This window comes from Sprattus sprattus, assembly GCF_963457725.1.
Source record: "Sprattus sprattus genome assembly, chromosome: 2".
In the NCBI taxonomy this organism is placed as follows: domain Eukaryota; kingdom Metazoa; phylum Chordata; class Actinopteri; order Clupeiformes; family Clupeidae; genus Sprattus; species Sprattus sprattus.
In genome coordinates this window covers 14,169,302-14,189,365 of record NC_137921.1, presented here as the reverse complement: position 1 = coordinate 14,189,365, position 20,064 = coordinate 14,169,302, and the positions used below count along the sequence as shown (strand labels likewise).

The 20,064-nt window shown below is 44.1% G+C and overlaps 1 protein-coding gene across 1 annotated transcript; it reads left to right on the top strand.

Annotated features, from left to right (window-relative positions):
* Positions 1–3,509: 3,509 nt before the first annotated feature.
* On the top strand, positions 3,510–19,120 carry LOC308383221 (actin nucleation-promoting factor WAS-like; the record flags this gene model as incomplete). Its single annotated transcript, XM_080860848.1, has 10 exons — positions 3,510–3,626; positions 7,923–8,063; positions 8,727–8,813; positions 9,264–9,360; positions 10,265–10,300; positions 10,558–10,738; positions 15,483–15,661; positions 16,382–17,046; positions 18,315–18,420; positions 19,065–19,120. The coding sequence occupies 10 exons, from the start codon at positions 3,510–3,512 to the stop codon at positions 19,118–19,120; spliced, it is 1,665 nt and encodes a 554-aa protein (XP_080716974.1).
* Positions 19,121–20,064: the final 944 nt, after the last annotated feature.

Here is a 20,064-nt window from a genome sequence, read left to right as displayed (position 1 = left end):
ACTAACCTGACATCTTGTTAACTTTGAAGTGGTATGTATCAAATTCTCCGGAGCTAGAAGTGTCTCCAAAAATACCAAAATCTGTGAGGGTGAAGGGGCAGTTTCACTCTCCATGGCAACGTGCCTGCAGTATTAAGCTCACATTTTCTGAAAAGTAGGCTGTGAAGTTCTCAGGAAAGGAAAGCGATGCCACAGCTGGAAGACTTTAAACTCTACTGACAAGCTTGGACACAACAGGACACTACTGTGTTTGTAAACAGTGTAAGAACTCATGTAATGGCCCTGGATTGTGAGTATGGAAAGCAAAAGGGATCATTTGTCACACCAACTTACCAGCACACCTGTAGGTTTCTTCGTTAGCGCAGCAGTCTCCTTCATTGCCAAACTCTTAGAGTAGGGTTCACATCCTCGTGGTTTGTCCTAGCCTGCCTCTCCTCCCCAAAGTGTCCCTTCACATGAGGAAATGGGACGACAAGAAGAAAAGCAGCCAAAAGAAGACACCGAAAACTGACTCCTCATGACAATTCACGTTTAAGCTCTGGGGAAGCATTAACATTTATCAAAAAACAAAAAATAACAGATGATCAAATTATGCTATTTAAAAATGGTTTCTGTCTGCAAGGTAGAGTTTTGATCTACCTCTGAAGGTTACTGAAAGTATATCTGAATGTAAAAAGTTTCCACGTGGGTAAAAAAGTCTGTATTTATTTATAAGCCATTTTAATAGTCCCTGAAAGTCTTTTTATATCTCAGAAAATTTAAATGAATACAATGGCTTTCCATGAGGCGTTTCCTCCTCATATTGTACATATTGTTTCCTGCTTAAATCGTAGACTAGATTGACTCAGGTGGTAAAATACAATGAACTGAAACTAGTGAGACGTAAAGTAAGATAGAAACTTGGCAGTATTGTGCACACTGTTAGACTGTCAGGCTTGTTGCTATAGAAACTTGGCAGTTTTGTGCACACTGTCAGACTTGTTGCTATATCACACTAAACCACAGAGAGGAGCTGTTTGTATCTTGTCTTCATTTCTGCCAGTTCTTATTTTGTATAATCAGATGGGACAATAATGATGAGGATTGGATTTGGATTTGTTGAGTTCATATGTTAAATGTGTTAAATTACAGGCTAATTTTCAGGAGATGTGTCATTTGTAAATGGACTGTAAAATATAATTTTTTGGAAATGTATACAGTACCAGTCAAAAGTTTGGACACACTTTCTCTTTTTTTGAGAAGTTTTTTCTTTACTTTTGTCATTTTCTACATTTTTTTTGTTTAGAACATAATTCCATATCTGTTCTTTCTTAGTTTAAACGTCTTCAGTACTAATCTGCAATGTAGAAAATAATAAAAGTAAAGGTGTGTCCAAACTTTGACTGGTACTGTACCTAGGTTCAACTAATCCGAATCAACTTAAATGCATTTTTTCAATTTTTATTTCAGATTTTTTTTTTAAAGCTATGAATTGTTTAAATAATATTAATGTATAATGATGTTTAATTTATGATGTACGGTGACTGAGTCTGGAATCTGGATAGTGGAAAAGAGTTAGTACAGCTGAGAGGGACATCGAGACACAGTGTTTCATTACCTAGGTTACCTATGCTATGCTCACGGTCCACCAAAGGGCTTCACGTTCTTCTGAAAATCAGTCTGTATGTGTCACTGTCTTTTTGTCAATTTCTTTGTTTAATAAACAGAAAAAGGTTTGAACATGCTTTTAATGAATTTTGTTCAAAGCAAATTCAAGGACTGCTCAGACCTATTCACCTATTCCTATTCATTTGTTGTGACTCATTTCCTGCCAAATCAGCAGAGCCAAACTCATTAATCTGATTTGTTATGTTACCCCACAGCCAGCAATCATATGGTACTTTATGGTCCAATCCCATACAACAATGTTACTGAGGTGAAACTGAACTTCAGGAGCCCCACTAGCCTAGTCAGCTTAGAGCTTACCACTCACACAAACACACACACACACACACACACACACACACACACACACACACACACACAACACACACACACACACACACACACACACACACACACACACACACACACACACACACACACACACACACACACACACACACACACACACACACACACACACACACACACACACACACACACACACACACACACACACACACACACACACACACACACACACACACACACACACACACACACACTCACACACACTTACACACACACACACACACTCTCTCTCTCACACACACACACACACACTTTATGGATGTGCATTCATTTCTGGTTCAAAACCTGTTACAAAACAGTAGCTTAATCATAGGTATGACAGCGTAAATTGAGCCAAAACACCCTGTCTAGACTCTGCAGAACTAAGGTAAGGCCAGAGTAGTTACGTGTCCCATGATGTGGAGGTCAGAGGTCACATGTCATGGAATCAGTTCCTCCTGTGTATGAGCTGGCAGTAACCTGAGAGACCTGGAGTAGGAACCCCCAGCATGGCAACCTCTACCTCCGAAGGTCAAGACTAAAGTGAAGTGCTTTTCAGTAATCTCTGAGTAGGACGGTGCTGTGTAAACGTAGTCTTTTTCATATTTACTTACTCATTATGAATGAGTTTAATTTCAAACAAATCTTTTTTTTTTATGTCTTTCGGTAAATGAATTGTTTCTAATTGCACATTTCAGGCCTGTGATGAAGTAATACAGACATCCCATGCCATGCAGATGTGTGCTAAGCCAGTGACTGCAGGTGTACAGAAGACTGGCAGGGAGGGATATATATATATATATATATAAAGAGAGAGAGGGAGAGAGAGAGATTGAAAGAGTGAAAGATAGGGGAAGAGAGAAAGAGATAGAGCGTGAAAGAGAGGGAGAGTGAAAGAGGGGGAGAGAAGAAGAGAGAGAGAAATAAAGAGTGAAAGAGGGGGGAGAGAAAGAGAGAGAGAGTGAAGGAGAGGGGGAGAGAGAAAGAGAGACAGAGAAAGTAAAAGAGGGGGAGAGAGAAAGAGACAGAGAGAAAGTAAAAGAGAGGGGGGGAGAGAAAGAGCAAGAGCAAGAGAGAGAAAGAGCGAGAGACAGAGAGGGCGTGCAGAAAGAGGGACTGGGGGTTTTCAGGTATGAAAAAAAGAAGTGACACACAAGCTATGAATACTGTTAAAAAAAAGTGTGAAAAAAAAAGAAAGGCGAGAGAAGTAGCTGTGGTCGGTCACTTCCTGTTCACTGTTGTTATGTGCTGATGCTACCACACAGAATTAGGAAGAGAAACTGTGCTGGGTCTATTCAAACCAGGGTCCCCACAGTCAGTCAGAAATGTGCAGTGTATGTGCGTGTGGTGTGTGTGAGAGCGCGTGTGAGAGAGAGTGAACACAAAAGTGGAAACAGATAGAAGAGAGAGACGGAGAGCAGTGAGCCGGAGGCAGAAGAGACGTAGAGCATAGAGCTTCCTCCTCGCCTGACCGCTGTTCTGTGAGGGCGATTCGGGCTGCAGGGGTGGCGGGCGGGATGAACCGTAAGGCGTCCAAAGCGAAGGGCAAGGCCGAGGACGAGAGTGGCGCCAGCTCTCTGATCACCCAGCAGGAGCACGACCAGCTGCAGAACCTGCTGGGCAGACGCTGTGTGGTGAGTTAGAGCATGGCAACATGACTACGTTTGAATTGGGAAGTTAAAGTGAGTGTTAATGCAAATATATACATACTCTAAGTACAGTATCAGTGTGTGTAAATGTAAATACATACATACTGTAAGTACAGTGTCAGTGTGTGTAAATGTAAATATATACAGTAAATACAGTGTCAGTGCAGAAGCAAATGTCATTTTAAACAACCAAACCCCCTGGTCTTCTGAGGCTGTCTCGCATTACATTCAGTAAATCGGACATAGTGAAGCGAGAACAGTATCTGTATTTACCGCTGATCGACTACTTTGACTAACTAAAATGAGCCTCATAGGTGTGATTCGGGTCTTTGTGCCCCACACCCAGTAAATGAGCCTCACAGGTGCGATTCAGGTCTTTGTGCCCCACACCCAGTAAATGAGCCTCACAGGTGCGATTCGGGTCTTTGTGCCCTACACCCAGTAAATGAGCCTCACAGGTGCGATTCGGGTCTTTGTGCCCTACACCCAGTAAATGAGCCTCACAGGTGCGATTCGGGTCTTTGTGCCCTACACCCAGTAAATGAGCCTCACAGGTGCGATTCGGGTCTTTGTGCCCTACACCCAGTAAATGAGCCTCACAGGTGCGATTCGGGTCTTTGTGCCCTACACCCAGTAAATGAGCCTCACAGGTGCGATTTGGGTCTTTGTGCCCTACACCCAGTAAATGAGCCTCACAGGTGCGATTTGGGTCTTTGTGCCCTACACCCAGTAAATGAGCCACACAGGTGCGATTCGGGTCTTTGTGTCCTACACCCAGTAAATGAGCCTCACAGGTGCGATTCGGGTCTTTGTGCCCTACACCCAGTAAATGAGCCTCCTTTTGGCACCAGGCTGCAAACTGCGCTTGTGGTAGAATCAGGGGTGTTCCTGTTTCAGCATAGTAAGTCTTATTACTTATTAAGTCTTAGGCTTACATTATCCAAAGAAAATGCTACTGCGATTATATCTTTTGAATATATATAGAGAGAACATTTTAAGGAAGGAATGAAGATATATGAAGGAAGAGTGCAGGGTAATGCTTAAATAATAATGATAATAATAAATAAATAATAGTACAAATAACAAATAACATAAAATGTGACTCGTTTAATAAAGTTTACTGAAAAGCTCCCAAAGTGAGCCAGCTAACGGTTACTTCAGTGCTTCTCAGAGAAATGGAAACGAGGTTTCACCGGTGGCTTTTTTTAGTATGGGTTTATATTGGCCATTGGTCAGTAAGGTTTAATACTGGCTTTCATTAGTATTGGTTTAATACTGGCTTTCATCAGTACGGTTTTATACTGGCTTTTTAAAGTACAGGTTTTATTCTACCTTTTATTTGTACAGGGTTGTACTGGCTGTCAGTACGGTTTTATACTGGCTTTTTAAAGTACAGGTTTTATTCTACCTTTTATTTGTACAGGGTTGTACTGGCTGTCAGTACGGTTTTATACTGGCTTTTTAAAGTACAGGTTTTATTCTACCTTTTATTTGTACAGGGTTGTACTGGCTGTCAGTACGGTTTTATACTGGCTTTTTAAAGTACAGGTTTTATTCTACCTTTTATTTGTACAGGGTTGTACTGGCTGTCAGTACGGTTTTATACTGGCTTTTTAAAGTACAGGTTTTATTCTACCTTTTATTTGTACAGGGTTGTACTGGCTGTCAGTACGGTTATATACTGGCTTTCATCAGTACGGTTTTACACTACCTTTTTTTAGTGCGGTTTTATACTGGCTGCCAGTACCAGTAGGCTACGGTTTTATTCTAACTTTTTTTAGTACATGTTTATACTGGCTGCCAGTACCACTACGGTTTTATACTGGCTTTCATCAGTACGGTTTATCCTACCTTTTACTAGTACGCTGTAGCATTTGCACATTGTTGAAATATCCAGCAGCTTTGCCACCCTGACTTTTTGAATTAAGTTGGTTACTTGTGCATGAGAATCTGTCATGTTCCATAATCAAGTATATCCATAACCTAATCAGAAGCACAGATAACCCATGAGTATCAAGAACACTCGAACACACAAGCACACTTGGGACAATTATATCACCACACAATTGCAATAAGGTCATCGTTAGGCGTATTTAGCAACAAGTTCACTGTTACACCGAGGTGAAACAAGCATCAGCACTTTGGACTTTAAACAAGCATCAGGCACCATCGTTTTACTGAAATCACAATGATAACTATAGACATTACAAAACATTTAACAGTTAACACATTTTTTCAAACAATGCTATGAAAGCTATTTTGTTTCTGTTCAAATGTATTTGATGATTTGCCGTCTTAGTTACAGGCAACCATCACAGTACACAAACATGTTAGGCCACCATTTTGGTTGTCAAGGCTGCCCATTTCATGCTGATGTAGAGGAAGGCACATTTACTGCTTGTAGGGTGCAAACTGCACTTCAAAATGGCTGCAATGATTTCACTGGGCCTGTGCCTCATGAGAAGAAGAAGGTGAAACCACATCCTGTCATTTTAAAATTAGTGACGCTTGCTTTTTTTTAAGCTCAACGATGCCATGCATTTCTCATCTCTCTTGTGACATTTAGTTAGTTAGTTAATTTGTTAGTAAGTAAGCCTCTGGTTTAGTACAAGTGTAGTACAAGTTTCATGCTTTCCTGAAAAAGGTCAAAACATAATTTTGATTATCATAAAATGTATTATATAATTTTCATTCATCCTATGATTAACAACTTTTATGGAAGTCCAAATGGTCGCCAAGCTAACCCCATAGGCCACAAGTTGACCTTGGCAAAAAAAATCTTAACTAGACACCAGTTGGGTTCTAAAGAAACAGATTATAAAACAATGGCAAGCTGGTGCATGGGAACCTATTTCTCCTGAGTCTGGCCCTGGTTTGGCCTTGATCCAGTGTAGATCAGCACTCGGTTCTAGAGGGATTCGTATGGCAAGCAGACGCTTTTAACCAAAGCAACTCCCCCCCACTGCACATTCACTACTGCTTCCCCCAACACTATGTGAAGTCAAGCCCTCTTCATCTATGTGGCACTTTGAAAAACAACAAGAGATGAACCAATGTGCTCTCGGATTGAAATTGAAATTGGATTGAAGAAATAAGTTTAAATTCAAATTAAAAGTTCTTCATCGCCCTGCACCGCCCTGCTCTATTTGTATTGATGCCTACCACAGGAAATGCACTGCACACTCACTACACCTCCCCCTAACACTCACACAGATACAGACACATGCTGTACATCCCATAATACATTCTTATCAGTGTCAGTATTTCGAGTTTGTTCCACAACGGTGTCAATCTTGGCTAACAGACAGATGTCCAGAGCAGAGCAGAGTCTAAACAGAGGAACGCAAAAAGGACCTTTAACAAACGGCAGAGAAAATGTTATTATACATTTTAATATACGTTACATTATATCATCATCATTATATCAACATGCATAGTCACTGACCAGTGACCAGTGTACCAGAAATCCTCAAAACAGCAGAGAAGTGTCTCGGCAGGGGAAAGCAAATAGGATCATCTCGCACAGTGAGCAGAGCACATAACACCAGGGATCAGACCTGGTCTTCTTCATGGCCTCTCTGTTGAGCAGAGTACCAGAACACCAGGGATCAGACCAGGTCTTCTTCATGGCCTCTCTGTTGTCATGCACGGCGCCAACTAACGCAACAAAGCACACTTTTGGCTGGAGGATAGTGGGATGGGCGGGACTTGTTCAGCAGTTTGTTTAGCTGCATCAAGGTTTCCTTCGATTGGGGAAATTTAACTGACAATAAAATTTACATGAATGAAGAAATAGGAGTTAAAAACAATAAAAAGGAAAATATATGAAAGGAATAGGTGAAAAGAATAAAAGACAAAATGACACAAAGATAAAAAACTAAAACAAAGAAAAACATGACAAACAAGCAGAAACTTAAAGTGACATGTATGAGTAAAATAAGTTGTTTTGCATAAACTAGGTGTCTGTGCTCTTGTTAAGTTGTGACGTGACTATGTAGCTGTCTTCTTGTTAAGTTGGGACATGAAGTGACTAGATGTCTGTGCTCTTGTTAAGCTGTGACATGAACTAGATGACTGTATTCTTGTTAAGTTATGACGTGACTATGTAGCTGTCTTTTTGTTAAGTTGGGACATGACGTGACTAGGTGTCTGTGCTCTTGTTAAATTGTGACATGACTAGATTGCTGTGCTCTTGTTAAGTTAGGACATGAACTAGGTGTCTGTGCTCTTGTTAAGTTGTGACTTGAACTAGGTGTCCTGTGCTCCTGTTCTCCCCTGCAGTCGATGTCCACCACTGTGGCGCAGCTCTTCATGGCCCTGCCCCACAGCCCAGGCAGTTGGAGCCTCCAGCACACCGGGGTGCTGTGCTTCGTGAAAGATAACCCACAGCGCTCCTACTTCCTTCGCCTCTTCAACATCAAGGTACAGTGCAGGAGAGCAGGCTGAGACGCAGCCAACCCAAACAAACTGCATACATTCTCTGTATGGGGACACACTGTACCACTGTGCCCATTAGCCTCCTGTAGCTTCTCTGTATGGGGACACACTGTACCACTGTGCCCATTAGCCTCCTGTAGCTTCTCTGTATGGGGACACACTGTACCACTGTACCCATTAGCCTCCTGTAGCTTCTCTGTATGGGGACACACTGTAGCGATTAGCCTCTTGTAGCTGAGATCCAGCCAACGCTCACACGCTCCACCCCTAACACTGCATTTGGATCAGCAAAAACTGTTCTTCAGCTTAGACATGGATATACTGTAGTTAGGTAGTACTGTCAGTTACTGGCATTGCAGATCATAGGGACACAGATCAATCCCTGCCCCCCCCCCCCCCCCCCCCCCACACACACACACACAGATACACACAGACACAAACATTGATGCATGTAAACATTATACATCCCTGCATATTTCACACACTTACAGTATATATCCATCAGTTTTCTCTCATGTCTAGAAGAGGCAGGTTTCCAACAAAAAAAAGGCTTTATGTCACTAGTTTTCCAGGACACTTTGACCCCTATGTCACCTTGTCATAACTGCACTCCCTCCTCATCTCCCTCCCTTGTTCTGTGTTCCCCAGGTAGGGGAGCTGGTGTGGGAACAGGAAGTGTTTGAGCAGATGTCGTACAATCGGACACGCCCTTTCTTCCACACCTTTGCAGGAGATGTAAGTACTGCAATGATGACTCTGTCAATTCACTGATGACTCTGACTCTTCATGATATTTAATTCCTGTGTCTATTACCGTATGTTACTCTTTGATTTGTTAGCGATGATGCCGGTAAATTATCACAGTACAGAAAACAAATACTATATTTAGCATTGCCATCTACCTAGTCTACCTAGTGAGTCTAATATGACAATAAAAAGTTATCACCGCCAGGTTCCAGTGGCTACTCTTGCAGAATATATCTTGCTATGTGCATCTATGTTAAGCTTGTCAAAGTAACAAATGTAGAGTGTTATATTGCAGTTACTCACTCTTAAGCTTGTATGTTCACATGTTAGTGAAAACCAATAGAACATGAGAGAGATAGAGTTCAGTTTTGGTCAAATGAACAAACAATGAGGCATAGGTGTGTAATCATGATGCGTGAACATGGCTGTCTCTTCACAGGAATGTCAGGTGGGCTTGAGCTTCTCGGATCAACAGGAGGCTGAGTGTTTTTTCTACGCTGTCTATGAGAAGATTTCTCAAATAAAGAACCGCCAAGGTCAGTAAGCAAGAGAAAGAGAGACAGAGAGAGAGAGAGAGAGAGAGAGAGAGAGAGAGAGAGAGAGAGAGATAGTGTGCAGTCACTCTTGTTTCTCTTCCACATACCAGATTCAGCTAAAGTGATGGCTGGTGAGGGTAACGTCTTTCCTAGAAAATTAAAAAAAAGACAGAGAAAGAGTGCACTTTTGTTTCTCTTCCACATACCAGACTCAGCTAAAGTGATTGCTGGTGAGGGTGACGTCTCTCCTAGTAAAACAGAAATAACCTTCCTCTTTTTTTTAAAGCAAGAAAAGATCCATTCTTGACAAATTCTATACCACAGAAGCACAATTTCACACAAAACAGGAAATGAGAGAAATAGAAAAACAGCTACTGTAAGACAGACAGACATAAAAATAATATCAAACTTAATGTTCCTAATGTGACTTTGTTCTATAGCAATCGCACTATGCAGGTGAGAGGTGTCACATAGTCAACCTAATAGCCTCCATCTTCGGTCTTTGCAGACTTCCAAAGAGGAACTGATTATCTTCCACGCTATGGGCACAGTAGGAGATGTTTGCAACATCAAGTGCCCAAATACTCATTCAACGTGTTGTAGCTAAGCTCTGCTGTGTAGAGATTGTATGCAAGCATAGAACGGTTGTGAGGCATTCAGAAAATTAGCTCTAAAAAAGGAACGAGGGGGGAATTTGATCCCTCTTTGAGACCTCTGATTGTTTTTCCAGGGAGTGAATCTTTCACAGCCAGTAATACAAAAAACTAAATCTGAAAGATAACAAAGTACAAACGATCAATATAGCATGTCAATCAATATAGGCAACAGAACAGTTCCTGGCCTATCAGACAATCTGCATGCATTGAGATAAGCCGTCTAACTTCTTAATCTCTCTTTGCAACAGAAAGAGGAGCAGCTCGAGCCCGACCCAACCAGAATGGTAACTCCCACATTACTTTGAGTTACTGTGACTTCTAGCGTCTCTGTATGGGGACACACTGTAGCCATTAGCCTCATGTAGCTTCTCTGTATGGGGACACACTGTAGCCATTAGCATCTTATAGCATCTCTGTATGGGGACACACTGTAGCAGTTAGCTTGTTGTAGCTTCTCTCTATGGGGACACACTGTACCCATTAGCCTTCTGTTTGTGACGACTGTTGGGTGGTGTGTATTTCTCATGTGTTTACCCTACAGTCAAAATGGCCACCGTTGACATCCAGAGTCCCGACACGCAGGCCTCCTCGTACCGCTCCATGCAGGCCCCCCAGGCTCCCGCAGTCTCCAAAGGCAAGAAGGAGAAGAAGGAGAAGAAGAGCAAAACGAAGAAGGGGTCGAAACTGTCTAAAACTATGATCGGAGCTCCCAGTGGCTTCACGTGAGTGCTTTACTGGAAATAATAGTCAGTCTCAGTGCTTCACATGATTTCATTTAGGTACATTAAAGATGAGGTACATTAAAGGTGAGGTCACATTAAAGGCGGAGTCACATTACAGGGGCGGGTACATTAAAGGTGAGGTCACATTTAAGGGGCGGGTACATTAAAGGTGAGGTCTAATTAAAGGCAGTGGCGGTCCGTGCATTTCACGACTAGGCCTTCAGCGATGTCCTACACGATGTTAAACTGAGTGAATCCACCTCCTAATACCATCATTATGACGCCATGGCTCTCGAACCAGTATATTTTATACAGAAAGGCAGTATAAGTGAGCATTGCATCACCTTAACATAGTCGAGTACAACAGACTTTATTAATATTTCCGGAGCATTTCAAATCAATACACCCGTATTAACAATACATTAAGAGTAGTAAACTCTAAGTTATATGATCGCTTGGATATTACTGTCACAACTTAAAAATAATAGGCGATTTTCAGGAATTAGTCTACAAAGTTTTATTAGGTCCACCAAAAGTAGCCTATGTGACTCAATGTGAGGTTTAACAAGTTTAACAAGTAACATCGCATTGTCCCACCTGCAAAGCAGTTTCATTAAACTTCCCATCCTCACGATATCCAGTTTGTCTTGAAAGTTCCGTCTTGAAAATGGCGTTGTAATTGTATCAAAAACTGGAATTATCAAGTTTGTGTAAACTAATTTATTTGAGTTGGTTAATGTAATTATATTTAGTCTTACCAATTGAAACAACTAGAAGAATAAGCATTGAAACCAATGTACGTCGTTTTAGCCAGCTAAACTGAGCACTGAAGCACTGCACCGGTCTGCCTCAGTATCCAATCAAAGGACGTTTACGTGTCACGTTCAACGCGAGGAAAGAAATCTTCCGGGCCTTCTAGAAGGCCCAGTGTTGCCAACTCGAAATCTGATTGGTTGTCACAACTGTCTGTTTCAGTTCATTCAACTTAAATGAACTGAAACAGCAAGTTGTGATAACCAATCAGATGTACACGGGCCTTCAATGTGAATTCTGAAGGCCTCAGGGAAGATTTCTGTTCTCGGGGAAGATTTCAAGGAGCGTGGCAACACATGATAGCGGAAATATGATTGGATGAAAGCTCTTAAACATAAATGAACAACGCTGGAAGCATGAAATGAAGATAATGGACTATGGGGAATCATTTAATACATATTTATGAAAAGAAAATATTAAAATTAAATTTATTTTATGACATTTATTTTCTGATGATGTTTAGGCCAGCAGAGAAGGCCTTGAAGGCCCTGACGGACCGCCACTGATTAAAGGGGTGGGTACATTAAAGGGGTGGGTACATTAAAGGCACATTAAAGGCAGAGTCACATTAAAGGGGAGGATTCACATTAAAGGGGCGGAGTCACATTCAAGGTGAGGTACATTAAACATGAGGTCACATTAAAGGCGGAGTCACGTTAAAGGGGCGGAGTCACATTAAAGGCGAGGTCACATTAAAGGCGGAGTCACCTTAAATGGGCGGAGTCACGTCAAAGGTGAGGTTCATTAAACATGAGTTCACATTAAAGGCGAAGTCACATTAAAGGGGCGGAGTCACACTAAAGGTGAGGTCACATTTAAGGGGCGGGTACATTAAAGGTGAGGTCACATTAAAGGAGCAGGTGCATTAAAGATGAGGTCACATTAAAGAAGCAGGTACATTAAAGATGATGTCACATTAAAGGTGAGATTCTGACAAAAGGTTGTGGATATTTGAGCTCTGCAGCCAATCCAAATACACTCCTCATTTCCTACCTCCTGAAGCAACTTGTTGATTGGCTGAAATTGTTTGTGGCTTGATATCTGACTACGCACAAACACAGAATGGACAGCTAGACGACTGTGAGGAACAATTTACCAAATTTGACAAAGTCTGTACTGGATTCAAATTGTGGTAATCCAATAAAAACAGAGACACATTCATAAGGAGAGCATGGGCATCAAAACAACCATAATATAGATGCTGTGGTCAGTGTTGCAATCAGTGAAGTCAAACAAATAACACCAACACATCGACCGCAGTGACACTTAACCTATAAACTAGAGATAAACAGGAAATGTACTGTCAACCACCTACCATATTAAAATAAATAAAATGCACCTCTGGCCTCTCATGGCTGCCAAGCTTCTACCACCTTTAATTTAGACATGTGCATCAAATACTGGCCTGTGCACTCTACCTCAATCTCTACCCGTCTCTCTGCCTGTCTCTCTGCCTGTCTCTCTACCTGTCTCTCTACCCATCTCTCTGCCTGTCTCTCTGGCTGTCTCTCTACCTCAATCTCTACCTGTCTCTCTGCCTCAATCTCTACCTGTCTCTCTACCTCAATCTCTACCTGTCTCTCTACCTCAATCTCTACCTGTCTCTCTACCTGTCTCTCTACCCGTCTCTCTGCCTGTCTCTCTGCCTGTCTCTCTACCTGTCTCTCTGCCTGTCTCTCTGCCTGTCTCTCTACCTGTCTCTCTACCCGTCTCTCTACCTGTCTCTCTGCCTGTCTCTCTGCCTGTCTCTCTGCCTGTCTCTCTACCTGTCTCTCTACCTGTCTCTCTGCCTGTCTCTCTACCTGTCTCTCTACCCATCTCTCTGCCTGTCTCTCTGGCTGTCTCTCTACCTCAATCTCTACCTGTCTCTCTGCCTCAATCTCTACCTGTCTCTCTACCTCAATCTCTACCTGTCTCTCTGCCTGTCTCTCTACCTGTCTCTCTACCCGTCTCTCTGCCTGTCTCTCTGCCTGTCTCTCTGCCTGTCTCTCTACCTGTCTCTCTACCTGTCTCTCTACCTCAATCTCTACCTGTCTCTCTACCTGTCTCTCTACCTGTCTCTCTGGCTGTCTCTCTACCTGTCTCTCTACCCGTCTCTCTGCCTGTCTCTCTGGCTGTCTCTCTACCTCAATCTCTACCTGTCTCTCTACCTGTCTCTCTACCCGTCTCTCTGCCTGTCTCTCTGCCTGTCTCTCTACCTGTCTCTCTGCCTGTCTCTCTGCCTGTCTCTCTACCTGTCTCTCTACCCGTCTCTCTGCCTGTCTCTCTACCTGTCTCTCTACCTCAATCTCTACCTGTCTCTCTACCTGTCTCTCTACCCGTCTCTCTGCCTGTCTCTCTGGCTGTCTCTCTACCTCAATCTCTGCCTGTCTCTCTGCCTGTCTCTCTACCTGTCTCTCTACCTGTCTCTCTACCTGTCTCTCTACCCGTCTCTCTGCCTGTCTCTCTACCTGTCTCTCTACCCGTCTCTCTGCCTGTCTCTCTACCTGTCTCTCTACCTCAATCTCTACCTGTCTCTCTACCCGTCTCTCTGCCTGTCTCTCTACCTGTCTCTCTACCTCAATCTCTACCTGTCTCTCTGCCTGTCTCTCTACCTGTCTCTCTACCCGTCTCTCTGCCTGTCTCTCTACCTGTCTCTCTACCCGTCTCTCTGCCTGTCTCTCTACCTGTCTCTCTACCTCAATCTCTACCTGTCTCTCTACCCGTCTCTCTGCCTGTCTCTCTACCTGTCTCTCTACCTTAATCTCTACCTGTCTCTCTACCCGTCTCTCTGCCTGTCTCTCTACCTGTCTCTCTACCTCAATCTCTACCTGTCTCTCTGCCTGTCTCTCTACCTGTCTCTCTACCCGTCTCTCTGCCTGTCTCTCTACCTGTCTCTCTACCCGTCTCTCTGCCTGTCTCTCTACCTCAATCTCTACCTGTCTCTCTACCTGTCTCTCTCCCCGTCTCTCTGCCTGTCTCTCTGGCTGTCTCTCTACCTCAATCTCTACCTTTCTCTCTACCTGTCTCTCTACCTGTCTCTCTACCTGTCTCTCTGCCTGTCTCTCTACCTGTCTCTCTACCTGTCTCTCTACCTGTCTCTCTACCTCAATCTCTACCTGTCTCTCTACCTGTCTCTCTACCCGTCTCTCTCCCCGTCTCTCTGCCTGTCTCTCTGGCTGTCTCTCTACCTCAATCTCTACCTGTCTCTCTGCCTGTCTCTCTGCCTCAATCTCTACCTGTCTCTCTACCCGTCTCTCTGCCTGTCTCTATACCTGTCTCTCTACCTGTCCCTCTACCCATCTCTGTGCCTGTCTCTCTACCTGTCTCTCTGCCTGTGCATTCTACCTCACCTGTCTCTCTGCCTGTGCATTCTACCTCAATCTCTACCTGTCTCTCTGCCTGTCTCTCTGCCTGTCTCTCTGCCTGTCTCTCTACCTGTCTCTCTACCTCAATCTCTAACTGTCTCTCTGCCTGTCTCTCTACCCGTCTCTCTGCCTGTCTCTCTACCTGTGCACTCTACCTCAATCTCTAACTGTCTCTCTGCCTGTCTCTCTGGCTGTCTCTCTACCTGTCTCTCTGCCTGTCTCTCTGCCTGTCTCTCTACCTGTGCACTCTACCTCAATCTCTAACTGTCTCTCTACCTGTCTCTCTACCTGTCTCTCTACCTGTCTCTCTGCCTGTCTCTCTGCCTGTCTCTCTACCTGTGCACTCTACCTCAATCTCTAACTGTCTCTCTGCCTGTCTCTCTGGCTGTCTCTCTACCTGTCTCTCTACCTGTCTCTCTACCTGTCTCTCTGCCTGTCTCTCTGCCTGTCTCTCTGTACCCATTAGGCCTGTCTCTCTGCCTGTCTCTCTGTACCCATTAGGCCTGTGTCTCTGCCTGTCTCTCTGTACCCATTAGGCCTGTGTCTCTGCCTGTCTCTCTGCCTGTCTCTCTGTACCCCATTAGGCATGTGTCTCACGTCGGCATGGACCCTAACAACCTGGACCCAGACCTGAAGAAGCTGCTGTCCACAGCCGGCATCTCCGAGTCGGACCTGAAGGACGAGGAGACAGCACAGGCCGTCTACAACGTCATCCAGCAGGCCGGAGGCATGGACGCTGTCAAACTGCAGGCCAACCAACAGGGTGAGGACACAAGGGGCTTCTGGGATTTTTTTAAATTAAAAACCTAAAAAACGTGAAACTTAAGAATAGAAAGTGTGCGTGTGTGTGCCAATTTCACATTTCCTGTATGCTGTTAAGTCATTGCATGCCATATTTAGAATTGTCCAGTGGTCAGGAATTGCTTGTAACAATGTTCAGTGCACACAGTGATACATTATGGTCATGGTTATAGTGTTTGGCAGACACATTTGACCAAAGCCACTTACAAAACATTAAAAAAGACATTAGAAAACCTAATGAAAAATAATTGAAGAAACAATATAAGGTATCAATACTACCAGTACTACAACTTCTACTGCTACTACTAATATGATGATAATAATGCAAATAACTAAAAAGGTGAGCTTTTAAGCACTTTTTAAACATACCAAGGCTGGCGCTGGAATGGACAGCACTGTGGAGCCGCCGTATTGAAGGCAAGCTCCACTGACAGTTGTACAGATTCTCAACATTCTGTTCGAGGCTCAGTAGTAGGCAAAATCAGTGCGTTTCATGGTTTAGCAATGCTATATTTTCGGTTTGTTTAGCAATGCTATATATTAAGTTAATTAAGCAATGCTATATATTCAGTTTATTAAGCATGGCATTATATTCGGGATTTGTTTGTTAGTTCTCAGGTGTTCTTGACAGATGGACTTTCCATGTGAGCTTTACCTTCGACTCATCTCATTTCCTAAACAGGTTTGGCTCCTCCTCCTCCTCCTGGCCGACAAGGGCCCCTCCCTCCTGTGCCTGGCCACTCTACCTCATCTGCTCCAGCCCCGCCTCCCAGTCGCATTCGCTCCAGTCCTCTTCCCCCCGTCCCAGGAGGCGGTTCTCCGAGGGGCGGCTCCTCCCCCCGTCCAGCACACGGCTCGTTGCCCCCCATACCCCCCCCCTCAGGGCGTAGAGAGTCCCTCCCTCCACCTCCCCCCTCTGCTGCCCGCCCCTCTCCCTCGCATCACTCACGCCCGTCTCCTCCAACATCCAATCATGCCCCGCGTCCCCCTATGTCACATCCTACTCCACCCCCTCCCATGTCACACACGCCCCCGCCCCCTTCCAAGTCGTTCCCGCCTGCGCCTCCCTCTGCCCCCCACAGCCCAAGGCCCCCCTCCCACCCCAAGCCGCCAGCTATGTCTCCTCCTACTCCCGCCGCTCTGCAGCCCAACAGGGGAGGTGCTCCACCACCACCTCCACCTCCTCCTCCGCCTCCAACCCCTGCCCCTCCCCCCGTCCCATCCTCCAAGGGTGCGCCGCCTATGCCCCCGCCTTCTGGTGGGCACAGCTCGCCCACGCCCAGCTCTGGTGGGGAGGGACGAGGGGCCCTGCTGGACCAGATCCGCGGTGGGAGGAAGCTCAAGACGGTAAGGTCACCCTCAAACACCTCAGAAAGATGTGTCACACAGGTCCTCTGAAGCCATCCAAAGGCTTGGTGTAAGGAACAGACAGACACAAAAATGTAACACTGTACAGAACAGAAGACTTATTTCGGCAAAAGGTTTCACTGACACGTGCTCTCAATATTAGTTCAATGTGTGTATGCTTCTCAACTACCACTAGTTACAGATTCAGCGTTGTCTGGACAGACCAGGGCTTTCAAGATTGTAAACCCTGCAACTGTAATTAGACAGCAAATAAACAAACAATAATACAATAAAATGACCGTGCACACACACACCCCCACCCACACAAATGGCTTTTCACATGCTAGTGTTCGGTTAGGTTGCTGTAGCAGCTGAGGTTGGTTCTTGAAAATAACTCTGAGCACACACACACACACACACACACACACACACACACACACACACACACACACACACACACACACACACACACACACCAGACTCAAAGCTTTTGTTGCTGTAATCAAATTCCACAGGAGTCCCATATTACACGACTGCCCAGATTAAGGTCACAGACTCTGTGCCTCTCTTACCTGGTGCCCCCTGCCCCCAGACACCAGAGCACTAGAGGGTCATGAGGGGTCAGTATAGTGAGAGGCTGTAGTGGAAAGACTGTTCATCAGATTTTTGGGAAGTGAAAATGAACCTCATTGATTACCCATGCAGAGGTCATCTTATCTTGAGCTACAACCCATATCTGCGGGTCTGAGTCTGTGTATTTTTAATTGAGCTTTTTTCATGTACTTGTGTATGGTAGATTGAGCTGATTTCACCCAGAGAGGAAACGGTGTTAATCTAGTCCTCTGGTGTACATCTGAGATGGAGGCTCACGTCCAAAAGTGAACTCTAAAACTGCCTTAGAGGGTGGAGGAAATGTGGAGGTCTCTAAGAAATGGAGGACCTTTTTGGGCCTTCTCTCATTAGCTGTAGTTCAAACAATTCTCCAAATCCATCCTGGCTATGTTTCACACATGGTGGCCCATCATCCATGCTCATCCAAAACCTGTCAGTGAAGGTCAGTCAGTAGTCAGTATCCCAGCAAACATTTGGCAGGAAAATCAACATCAACAAACATCACCATCGACAACCATAATGCACCATAACCAGCTCAGATGTTCCTTTGGAGGTCACATTGACATTCCTTAACTAAATTAACTCATCCTCATCCTCTCATACTCATCCTCTCATACTCATCCTCTCATCCTCTCATACTCATTTCCGTCCCCCAGGCCAGCACTAAGGACCTTCCGCCTCCGCCTGCTGGGGACTCTGAGGGCATAGTGGGAGCTCTCATGATGGTGATGCAGAAAAGAAGCAAAGCCATCCACTCCTCTGGTAAAACGCTTCTAAATACTCATGCTGCTATAGTCATCCACTCCTCAGGAAAACGCCTATTAATACTCATGCTGCTATAGTCATGAACTCCTCAGAAAAAAACATCTCTAAATACTCATGCTGCTGTAGTCATGAACTCCTCAAGTAAAACGCCTCTAAAAACTCATGCTGCTGTATTCATCCACTCCTCAGGAAACGCCTCTAAATACTCATGCTGCTGTAGTCATCCACTCCTCAGTTAAGACATTAGTCAGTCTTGATATTTGTGTGGAAGAGTAACAAAGAGGTACATATTTGAAGAACAGCCGTGCAACATAGTCTATAGAGGCCATGCAGTTTAGTATGAGCCAGGGTGGAGGTCCTGGTCTCCTTTGCCAGAAAGCTAAGCTGGGGTATTTGGGTTCAAATGCCTGTTTTTTCCCCAAGCACTTCAAAAATGTGTAACTTCACCCCGCCTCATTGTAGTGTATTTGGCCTCTGTGTTTAACCATGCCGGCTATATTAATTCTGTGGCGCTGACACGCGTTCATGTGTTTACATTTAATGTCTGCTTTAAGCCTTGGATGCAAAAAAGGTAAACATGAATTCAGCTTAATCTACATACCTTGATACTCTATGTTGACGTATTATTCTCCTCTACATAGACGAAGGAGAGGATGAGGAGATGGAAGACGAAGACGACGATGAATGGGATGACTGATGAGGTCACACGTCTTATTTCCTTATTTGTCAGTTGTCCTTCTTCAGTCCATCCACCTCACTTGTTTGCCCCACACCACTTCCTGAACTGTTGTCTACGGGGAGAACACAGGTCTCCATGGTGACGTTTGTTCTCATTTACTCCTGTACATCCCAAATAACTGAGATCATCCGCACAATTAAAAGTATTTCCAAGGACCTCTTCAAAGTGAGAGTGCGCTCCAAATCAGACCGTTGGACAGTGTGTTGTCATTTTGCTGTGTTTTCTCATGCATCTGTGCTTCAGTGATAGTAAGATCAGGACATCATGTAAACTACTGATATCTTATTGGTCATATAAACTACTGATCTGAAACCACTGTCTGGACCTGAAATCACCATGCTGCATGAAATTTGCTTTGCTGAACAAGACAAGACAGACAAGACAACTGAAGACAACTACTCATGGCTGCTTTTGTTTCAGGCAATGACATGCTTAAAAGACCACTCCATCCTCATGGTGTGCTTCTCTTTCAATAATGACTCAGGGATCTTCTTGGATGTAAAACGTATGACTGTGTAATAAAGCTGTTTACTTATAACTGAAACTAGAAAAAAAAAGGTTTGCATAGATTTAGAATTGCTTGGCAGTGTGAGATCCACCAAATCTTGAGATGCAAGGATACTTGTCTAAATAAAGGATTAGGGTAAATAGAGAACGCTTTGTACTATTGATTTATTCACACAAGAATAACAGCCACTGAGGTTCACCTGTTATACATAATTACTAAAGGGCGAGGCTGAGGACGTGTGCACATGGCGTGGTGGCCTGGAAACATCTCGTTGTTTTGTCGCCCCCTAGTGTTCATAATATATTCTGCATGAACACATAAAGTAGTCTATGGTAGGTAAAAAGAAAGATAGGACAAATAGTAACCTTATCAGTATATTCACCAACGTACATTT